Source organism: Cyphomyrmex costatus, unplaced genomic scaffold, assembly GCF_001594065.2.
Source record: "Cyphomyrmex costatus isolate MS0001 unplaced genomic scaffold, Ccosl1.0 scaffold112, whole genome shotgun sequence".
Lineage (NCBI taxonomy): Eukaryota > Metazoa > Arthropoda > Insecta > Hymenoptera > Formicidae > Cyphomyrmex > Cyphomyrmex costatus.
Window position 1 is genome coordinate 1,660,229 of NW_017275086.1, and position 11,714 is coordinate 1,671,942.

At 35.7% G+C, this 11,714-nt stretch overlaps 1 protein-coding gene across 1 annotated transcript; it reads left to right on the forward strand.

The window, feature by feature from the left end:
- Nucleotides 1–6,882: 6,882 nt before the first annotated feature.
- LOC108776701 (endocuticle structural glycoprotein SgAbd-4) lies at nucleotides 6,883–11,300 on the forward strand. The gene is made up of 2 exons (XM_018543396.1): nucleotides 6,883–6,945; nucleotides 10,567–11,300. The coding sequence occupies exons 1-2, from the start codon at nucleotides 6,931–6,933 to the stop codon at nucleotides 10,945–10,947; spliced, it is 396 nt and encodes a 131-aa protein (XP_018398898.1). The 5' UTR covers nucleotides 6,883–6,930; the 3' UTR covers nucleotides 10,948–11,300.
- The last annotated feature ends 414 nt before the right edge of the window (nucleotides 11,301–11,714 follow it).

Genomic DNA, 11,714 nt, shown 5'->3' on the forward strand with positions numbered 1-11,714 from the left:
ACTCCAATTGATCTATATTCACGCAAGGGCGTTGTTTGCAACCACGAGCCTTATAAGTCGCAAATTCACAGGTTCATTCTTTATAGCAGAACTAGTGTACACTTGTATGTAAAATGAATTAGATGTCTGCATATTTGAAGTTTAACAAAAGTAAAAGTGTTAGAAAGTTTTAGTACGGTTCAGTGCAGCGATAACATACCTAATATTTCGCGGAGAACCAGCAGCTTTATTCTAAAAAATATCGCGTACGAAAATATTAGTGAAATCTACAATATACGTAAAATATACAGGGTTGGCAACGTTATCTCATAAAAATAACTAGTTACCGTTACCGTTCTTTTTCCTGAAAAGTAATTCGTTACCGTTACTCATTACTGATTTGCAAAAGTAACTCGTTATCGTTCCTCTACTAAAAAATATAACGAGTCGTTATTTTTTTCGTCACTTTTTTTTATTCTTATACAATATTATATGCAGATTTTTGCAGTAAATATAAAAAAATATAACAGAGAATTCTATCTTCTAGTAGAAGAATAAAGATCAAAAACTGAAATGTATGTATATATATAAAATAAATAATGAAAAGGCTCTATATGTATAAAACAATACAAATATAAGAAGAGCAAAGAGCCAAGTAAATTTATTAACAAAATACTTCAATTATTTAAAATTTAAAAAACGTTTTAATAAGATCTTTAAAAATTCCAAATTAACAGACGTTTCGACTCCGATCGGGTCATTTTCAATGTTACAAATTATTAGAATTAAAATGAATAGTGAACGCATTCTTCTTCTGATATAAATTCTTCTTCTGGAAATCGTAAAATATCTTACACAGTTTTAATTATATTTTATATTAATTGACTAAATAATTTTAATCATGGACTTGTTGCTTCATTTGTATTTTTGACAAGGTAATAGAACTTTTGTATTTATTTATTATTTTTTATTGTTTGTAATTTTATTAATTCGTATATAATTTTCATCAGGATCTATTTATACTTATTATTTCAACATATGAACTATTGCTATACTGAATACTTTATATCAGAAGAAGAATGCGTTCACTATTCATTTTAATTCTAATAATTTGTAACATTGAAAATAATCCGATCGGAGTCGAAACGTCTGTTAATTTGTAATTTTAAAAGATCTTATTAAAACGTTTTTTAAATTTTAAATAATTGAAGTATTTTGTTGATAATACGAAACATGTATCGCAAACTTACAAACACATGCAAGCAGCAGAAAGCTACAATAAAGCAAAGAACCTATAACTTACATAAAGTAACGATAAAAGTAACTAGTGAAATCGTTACCATTACCTCAAAAATGTAACTGCGTTACCAAAAACGTTACTCAGAAGAAAATATAACGCCGTTACCCATTCGTTACCGAAAAAAGTAACTTGTAACGGTAACGATGTTACAAATAACGCGTTATTTGCCAACCCTGAAAATATACTACAATATTTTCGTACGTTTTCGTCCGCGATATTTTTTCAAGAATATAGTCCCAGATATCAATCTTGAAAATGCGGTCGATTACGGCATCGCTGAAATGTCCGAGAATCAGGGAGGTGATACGGCGATTACAGGTACCTCCTAAAGTGAGGCGAAACAGTCCACGACTTTCCCAACATCGTAGTAGTCGTATATGCAACGAAGAAGACACGGTGATTGTACCGCGTAAATGTACGACGAGATAGAAAGCAAGGTGGAAAGAAAAGTGGGCAGCGTGGCGATACACCCGTATCGGGACGGTGTTCGATCTGTCAAGTGAATAAAAAATGAGGTGCATCGAGGAGCATCGTCCGCGATGTTGGTCAGCGAGAGACTCGTTGCCCAGAGCTGCAGCAGGTTTTATCGATTGTAGCCCTTAAGCTACACCACCTCCTCCCCCTCCCTCCCTTATCTCGCGTTGTACGTGTGTACAATGAGTAATGAGACATCTTACAAGGTACGCGTATAAAAATGCAAAATGACCAATAAAGTCGCGAGTTTAAATAACAAGTAGGTACATTTTACTAAATATGAGAGTTGATAGCTTATTGTCTGAATAAATCATTAACGTATGGACATATAGTACATTCATACGCGAACGTGACTGCAGATTTCTACATGTATTCACTGTTTTTGTAATGAACCTGTATCTGACAAGAGCAATAAAACTTTGTGAAATATCTTTCTAATTTTTACAAAGCGACGTGACACGTAGAGCGCAGGTGATATCCACCTCAAGAGACTCGTCGTGTTAACAAATGATCAGATAGAACCGCGAAAATGTTACCTGGTGATGCGAGAAATTAATGATCCACGGCGTATAGCGCGGTGTGTCGTCTTCGACGAAGAAGAACTTCGATTGCATTAACGATCGCGAGTAACGATCAGGCCGATCTCCTTGGAAGACACCTCCTTTAGAGATACGCTCTTACACTGTTAAATTCATTATGTCAAATTATATCCAATTTAAGTGATTTTTTTATTATTTCTATAGGTCGACATCAACATATCGTTAATTTAACTAAAAGAGTGTGAAATCGTAAAAATTTAATTTGTTATTTACCTACTATAAATGCATATGTTAATATGAGCATTGTTTATTTCGAAAATAATTGCAGAAATGTTTTCATTTACATTGTGACACACATCAGATTAAGAGAAACAAAACGTTATTTAATTCAAAGGATTGGGTTACCACTGCTTTGATATCTAACAGTGTAAATCATGAGATAAGAACGTAGAATGTTAGCCGCTTTCACGGCTGATATTTATTCGTACATCCTTTGTGAGTACCTACGCGCCGCGTTACGTAATGTGGCTAATTAAAAGCCAAAACATATCGCGCAAACTTTCCCCTATATTTACCAGACGATCGTCCCGCGTTCGACCAGATAGTGATCGTTCATTCCGTTCCCTTGCATTCAATTAATTTTCTTGTCCAAAAATCTATATCTCTTCACAAGTTTGATAATATATATTCGCGTGATAATGATCTACGAAAGTTGAAAAAGTCGACTTGCTTTTTTTTCTTAACAAAATTTTAGAGAAAATTTTTAAAAAGAGATTCCTAAAAGACGAACTTTTTAAAAATTTATTATCTATTTAGATTTTCATTGATTAAGACTTTGTTGCGCAAAGTCGTACGTACTTTATTTAGTTTTTAATAACGTCTTTTCAAGAACTTCATCATACATATAACGTTAATTATAAATAAGAATATATAGAACTCTTGTTATTTCTCTTGAAAATAAATATAAAAATCTCGATTTTTTCATGGTAAATTTGTCTTAAAATCAGACCACAAATGATGTATGGCAATTGGACAGCGCTTTTGTTTTTACATAATATAATATAAATATTATCTTACCGCAAAATTATTGCGCTATAAATTACTGTACTTACGCCGAGTTGACGTTTCGTTATAATCCGCGGCGTGCTAAAATATTCAATGAGCAATTGCAAGACGTATTTTAGCATTTATCATGTCGAGCGTCCTCGACTTTCAAGAGAGACGCTCGCCTTCCTAGTTCTCTTTCCTTCGCGTTCTCCTCCCAGTTCCGATTAACGGATTATTTTAAATCAACCCCCCGAGCTTTTCTTGCATTCTATTGTCGCTCGTGAGTGCAAAATGTAAATGCGCTCTCGCGAGAAAATTGTTCGGATATATCGATGACGTGACTTTGTGAATCACGCAGGTACACGGCGCTGCGCAGCAGCGAGCAGCTGGCATTCCTAGAGACACACGAGAATTTATTGTCATGCTACGTGCCCCTTACATTTCCCGTAAAAGAAGAAAACTAATGCCTATCGAGGCATAATTCACTGTTCCCCCGTCGGATCCTGTCTAATGTTACATCGGTGTACCTCGCCGGTAATGTCCACGATCAATAATCGCACGTAGGAAAATGTAAGGCCTTCCCCAAAGTTTCCTCAAAGAAGAGCGAAAGAGAGGAACAGGCGACGTCGCTAAATTACTACTAATTAACGTAATTAATCTCAATTAGTTTCATGATTCGATATTTTCGTGTTTTGATTTGACATGGAAACTCTTGATAATTTAAAATTTTCATTGTATGCAGGTATTCCCAGATCGACTTCATTAATATTGAATACCGGTTTTTCTGTGTCTTGACACTTTAATTGTCATGATAATAATAGTTCGGCGTGGCGATTGACTTTATTAATACCTTAGTAAATATTTATATAACCGACGCTGTCAAAATTTTTCAAAACATTTATAAAAACGTTAACATTATCTAATATAAAATATGCGGTAACACAAACAATTAAATAATATTGAAAAAATATAAAAATGGATTATTTTATACAATATTCATAAGAAAATATCTTATTTTACCATATTTTATACACCATAAAATTAATCATATTACACAATACTTCTTCAATAAAAAAAGTTCATAATTAAATATAAATACACATATATAATTCTATATACCCAAAAGTTATCTTTCTCTTGTATAATCTTTGTATAATATTTAAAAAATAATTAGAAAAATAACTTTTGTATTATTTTTCTGTACAAAAATTACGTTAATCGTGTTAAACAATATTTTATGTATAATTACATATATAATTTTATATGTTATTATATATAATTATGTATAAGTAAAATATTTTTTATCATTTACACAAATTCCTTTTTTTTTTAAATACAATGCAAACTATTCTAATTATTTTTCAATTCTTCTTATTATGTTTCCAATATATATGAACAAAGATTACAGATTACACAAGAGAAAAAAATATACCATATATACATATTTTATATATAATTATATCTATACCGTGTATATAAACCTTTTTTACCAGATTATCTATACACTACCGAGAATGAAAATTCTACTATACCGTACACGTTAAGACATACAAAATTCTTTGGGTAAGCAACGTATTAATCGCGAATATGCACTTCCAACGAGCACGGAATTTCCCGGACAAATATAACCCCTTCTATCTCGCACGAAGACATTAACATATCTGATCGGCGATATTTACTGACAATCTCAAACATCCCAATGGAATGGCATTGATTATTAATTAGATACGCATGTTAGGTGCATGCATAATTCCGCAGTTTCCGGCACATGCATCGCTTTATATCAGCCATATAATACACCATCATGCACTATCGCGCATTACATAATAATGTCGCAAGAGAAAAAAAAAACCCAATATTACTACGCGTCTCTGAATTTAAAATAAAAAATACCTTCTTGCTTCGTTAACGTACACTATCGCGTGTGCGAGGGAACGTTCTCAGAATCGCGCGTAACCCATTTCGAGCGAGAAAGTTTGGCGTGCTATTGTTTCTCTCACAATTACATTACGCCAAGGACCGAAGCCGTCACATCCTTTCCTTTATTTACTTATTTATTTATTTTTTTTTACGAAACCCTCGATTACAGTCGCCTCGATTAAACGCTTAACGCGAGCTCGTTATTCTCACAGCTACGGAAAGTTCAGCCGTGACGAGGTAAATGCGATATAGCGCGGCGCTTCACATAATTATCGGTCGATAATGAGAGATTGTCAGACCGTTTCCGATTGATTAGAGAGCGGACAATTCGACCGCGTGTATCGTGCGTTTGTCAGTCGATTCACAAGCTAGGGACTGCAGGGAGTATTCGGTTTGATTTTACGCCAAATCGTGAGTAATTCAGACTTTGCAATTAGAAAAAAAATCGAGGTAAATAGTCATTTGACCAACTGATTGTTTAACGATGGCGTGATTTGTTGATTAGAAACGCGCGTTAGCACCGACGATTAATATTGCGCAACATTTGCGTGAGCGATGAAGCGGTAAGATTAGCAAAAAAAAAATAGGAAATAATGGAAAAAGAATTGAATTTTACCGTGTCCATATATTGCTAGGAAAATGCCAAAGCGATGGGCGGCGTCTGTCTAATAAATCCGATAAAGGTATATGAGTTTAAGCTATTCCCATATGTGTCACATACATGCATTGTTTTATGAAGGGTACAGCTTTTTACAAAAATCCACAACATAAATCTACGCGACAGCGACACGGCGAAACAGTCTCTCGAGCACACGCTCTCGATCTTTTAATCTGACGGTAACGGTACTCAAATACACACGAATGATTGAAAATATGGGAGACGCCACTAACAGAAACGTTATTTTTATTTACCAGAAGACTTTCCAGATTTCTGCCTCGAGTCCAGAAGCATTATTGAACCGCAATTTTCTTGAGCTGGCCATAAGATAATCTTACCTTGTCGCAAGAGAAAATAGCTGAGGAACACAGGCTTGAAAGAAGCAACGAGAGAAGTTATATAACAGTGTTGCGCGTATATCTCTCTCTTTCCGTCTTCTTAAAACAATAAGACGAAATATCCGAATAAATTCGAAACGATAGGGGTTACATATATTCAGTACTTGAACGTGCCGACGTGTCTGTCGGAGAGAATACCAACTGACCGCAAACTCACCGAGTCCAAGTTTCCGGCCGACTAATCGATGGAAAAGAAAAACGGATTCCCGCGCAGCATGTCGTTAAGGAATTACGACAATTGAGTAAGCATCCTCCAACGGGGGACCCGATGACATTTAGCGTAGTGTGACATGGTGATCTCAGGGAAGATGGTCTCTCCTCGATGCTATGTGGAGTGTTGTTTCTTAGCTCACTGGCGGCAGAGAACACTTACACATACACACACACACACACATAACGATGCTGTGTTAAACCGTGGATCCGTGTAAACCCCCCTGTCTGTCCCCGTATGCGGCCCCTCTGTGTGCCCCCATGTGCATTCTACATACTATCGTAAAGCAGTGGCCATCGGTGCATTGGACCGTCGGTGGTGTTGGTAATGCCTCCAGGGGTATATATACGACGAGCGCTGCGGGGCTTGATAAACACTTGCCCATCAGCGATTACTGCCGCAGCATGTACACGTCATTGGTAAGCGTTTAATTAAGAGGAAAGAAAGCTCGGGGGAGGGGAGGAAGGGAAATTAGGAAGCAAGAATGCCGGAGGGCAACTTCCGCCCTGAGACAATTCGCGCGGATAATCATAGCCGGGTCGTGTGAATCTGACGTGCATTTCCGGTCTCTGCGGTGGGATTCCTGTGCGCGTATCGGGACATTCTGTGAGTTACGTTGTTGTAAGTGACACTTCTCGATTATATCCGGTATAGCGAGTCCGGAAACTCCGAGGACTCCGGGGACTCGGATGTCGGTGGGTAGAAACGTGGGGCGAGCCGGGATCGGAGGGTAAGTAGCGTGTCCCGGAGGATAGTTGGTGTAAGGATATCGATCGACACCGTTGGGATACACCCAAAATCTGTCGCGCTCGCGTGTAAAACAAATATACGTTATGTTTGGTAACGAATGCATATAAAACGGATAATACGTTTTAATTGCAAACCGAGATAGTTTTATCTCAGCAAAAATACTGATTCACGGATAAATTTTATCTTATGAGAGATATAATAATAAAGCCAGATAGCGATAGTTATTCTTTAATTACTTTCACGTCCTAGAGCTATTTCTATTGTAATTAGAACTACTTAGTAGTTTTATTGTTGACTTTAGTAATTCTAGTTAAAACAGAAGAGTAGTTTTGTAAAATAAAAAATCAGTCATTTAGACCTTAATAACATAATAGTTTTATTATTAAAAACTAGTTCTATTATTGAACTAAAACTAGTCTCACTATTTTTAGCTATATAGAAGTATAAATATATTTGTACTCTATTAAAGTAAAATATAATTTTTCTAATTTTTGTCAAATTTATAACAATTTATACATTTTCTGAAAATTTTTGTAACTTTCGTTGTAAATATGTAAATATGTAAATTATTAAATTAATCAATTTACTTTCATTCTTTAGTTCTTTTTAATAAAAATACATTATATATTTATAAATAGTAGAAATAGATATAGCTTTATCAATAATTCTAGTGTAAACAGCGTTTCAACTGAACGAATATTAATCACGTAAAATCGAAGAGTTAAAGCTAAGCATAACAACATTTCCATAAATCATAGTACATCTGTTCATTTCCGTTTTCGACAAGCAGCGTATTCAGTATAATTCATTTAGTGCAACAATCTCTATACGATCAATATATTGAATTCAATTCAATTTTACTAAATAATTTCAGAATAATATATTGATGTTCTCAATAATAATCTATTGTAGACATTTCTTTACTTTGCAATTTAAGCTAGTGTCTTATCTGCAGTGTCAAATAATTATTCAGAAAATTGTACAGTTGTATCATAATAACAATCGTCAGCGTCGTGAAGTTTATTTTATCCAAGGTGCGGCGTCTGACCTAATAACGCTGATACTACCGCGATCCCCGTCGTGTCTGACTCAAAACGGTATCACTACTGCGGTGCTCGTTTCCAATGACTCAAAGCAAAGCTTTCTCTGTCGCAACACGACTCACCTAGCAATTTCAAATGCCGTTGTTAAAGTTAAATCGGTAATATAATAAACAAAGGCAGCAAAGTTATAAACTTTAATATTTCGATAATACGAATATTCTGAATATATTAGATATTAATGTTTAGTATCTTTTAACAGTATACGATTATATTGGAGATATATTGTTCTTAGTTACTCTTAATTATTTCGTTTCTACCTCGTCACGTAAATTGCGTCCTCGACAATATCTAAATAGCGATAGTTTATTAGCGCGTACCGCATAAACACTTGTGCAACGACGTGAGTTTCAAACAGGGAAGCTAACGAGAAGGCTAATGTTCATACGATGTTTACGTACCGGCAAACATAACCGGTGGCGATTAATTAAGGCTGTTTAGTTCTCTTCACCACGACCCCCAGCGTTGTTATCGAATACCGTGACTTCGATACTATATCGTTGCCCATCGGTATTAAATTATATTCACCGCGGGTGCGTTCTCGTTCGCGCAATCATTACTTCAATCGAGATCTTATTTAATAAATCAATCTGCAGAATTAATTGTTACATCTTCAATCTCCAAGGATAAATATTACTTTTACTTTCGTCTCAGCATTAGTACTATTAGGTCTTTTACTAGTAATCCCGACTTTGATGCAACGACCGATACCGTGGAATTTCACAACATAATCGCACATTCAAGCGATTTCGATCAATCAATATTAGAATCGTGTATTCACAATTTGTATTTTAGCTGTTAAAACGTGTATGTCCTAAGCGGAGATGTGAAATACGCTAAATATAGGAGATCAACACGCGGATGAAACATGGCTTTGGGGAAAAAAAGATTAATTAAGATAGTCGTGACAGTAAATCTGTCACAGCGACATTTCCGAGTGATAAATTGATAGTCAGCGTTTTTAACGATTTAATGATGACTGTTAAATAAATACTAATTTCATCTGTCTTCATAATTTTACAAAAGCAATTAATTTTGTTCAAGAGTACTGCAATACCATATTACACTGTCAGCAAGATAATTACATTACATTAATTGGGCTTTAATATTTGAATTTACAATTAAATGCATACTTCTCTGTATTAAAAATTTAATAGCAAGCGTGACTCTTCAACTAAAATTCATACTCCAACTACAATAAATGCATCACCGCGAGCAGCTCGATCGTCCATAAATTATTTTTCCCGTATTAAACACGTATTATTTTTTCTTTGTCCAATCAACACTTTTTAACTTATATAATTTAATTTTTATACTAAAAAATTTTTATCAATTAACAATGTAATGGGCAACTTTTATTTCTATATTTCTTTTTACATTTATAACTTGGTGAGTTTCACGCTTATTTATTAAGGATTGAATGTTTTTCACAAATAATAATATCTATCTAAGCTTTCCATTTTTATTTCATAATCAATTTTCCTAAGTTTGAACTTTTGAATAATGTAATTGGAAGGGCTTCATCACTTCCATAGAACTATAAACGTAGGATGAGACAATTGATTTCCGTCATTTAATTTACTTCATGCTGAAAATAGCTTACAGTGAATTCGAAATGTCCGTTTAAGAGAAATATATTTTAAAGACCATAGCACAAAAAGAAACTTAAAATAGGTTGTTCTATCTTTCGATAAACTTTAACTTACTCTCTTATCTTCTTACTCTTTTACTTTTTTGTTTATCCATTAGATAAATTATCACGTAGTTTATCCAAAGATGAAACAATCCTTAATCAGTAAAACGTAAGCAGTAAGCGAATTGACAAATTACAGTAGAGACAATCACTGTAAACCACCACCGTAAACTAATTACGAGGCAATAACGTAAGCAAATCCAATATGTTGATTTCTTTACTGCTTAAGTTTTTTTATTGCTATGGCGCTTAGGGCGTGTTCGAGAAGCCATTATCACCACTATTTGTGTCATTTTATCCTTGTTTTACATCTAATGAACGATGAAGGTAGAATGATGCAATTAGCGCTAATAGCGTCTCCCCAAACACATTTTAATTATAAAACAAAATTATATTTTTTTTAAATATCAATTTTCTTATCGATAACTGCATTTCTCTTTCATATAATCTCATTTTTATATTATTGATTATTTAACAATACTTTTTCGTTTTATCAGATAATCTTGATCGCATTGGCAGCCTGCACCGTGGCAGCACCTGCCGACGAGCCGATACCGATCGTCAGCCAAAATCAAGAGGGTCCTAACCCGGATGGGTCGTACAAGTGGAGCTACGAATCCGGTAACGGAATCAAAGCCGAAGAGGAGGGCCACCTGGAGGATGCCGGCAGCGAGAACGAGGCGATGAAGGCGGAGGGCGGCTTCAGCTACTCGAGCGACGACGGCCAGGCGATCTCCTTGACGTACGTGGCCGACAAGAACGGTTTTCAACCGGTGGGCGCTCATCTACCCACTACGCCGGAAATCCCGCCGCTAATACTGAAGGCCCTCGAGTGGAACGCGGCGCATCCGTCCAAGGATGATGAGAACCAGGTGTAAAACAGCGACCGGCGCCGCCGTCCAGCATGTGATCTCACGACCTCCACGAGTAATTATTCCGCCACGAGAATGGAAGACGATCCACGATAATGAACACACGGTGAACGCCAGACGACGAGTGTTGTCACCCCGCGTTGTCGTCCTCGCCCTTGAAACGAACACGGACTACTCTGGTTCAAATTGTTGTAAATATTTATTGTACACGATATTATACACACATGCGTATTTTAATATATTATATTATATTGTATTAATATATATTCAAAGAGACACATATGTACCACGACTTTGTAACTGACTTTGTAATTGTGTCACGGTGCATTAAGAGAATAAACGTTGCATCTTAGGAGAAACGTCGCTATTAATATAGGCCTGATTCCCTTGGCGAAACACTCGAAATTGTGCGCGAAATTCTGCTGCAGATTCGCGAGCGTTACAGGAAGGAAAATTTGCGGTTGGTAGTTGCGCGTATTTATTCATCTTTTTATCTCTCTCTCTCTCTCTCTCCATCTCCGTTCTGCAAATTAATTCATTTCCTTACCACACGCGTAACAAAATTAATCCTTGATTGGATTAATCCCTGATTGGATTAATCCTTGATCGAAGATGCCCTTCAATGTGCTCGCATCGAATCGGTTGTTTCCGGAACGTACAATCCATCGTGTGACTAAAGATGAACTTAAAGTGAATCCTGTATTTGAGCATCCTGGATATAATAGACGTCGGCCGTCGCAATTACGTCGGACTGATTTACGGTAGAAAGTCGC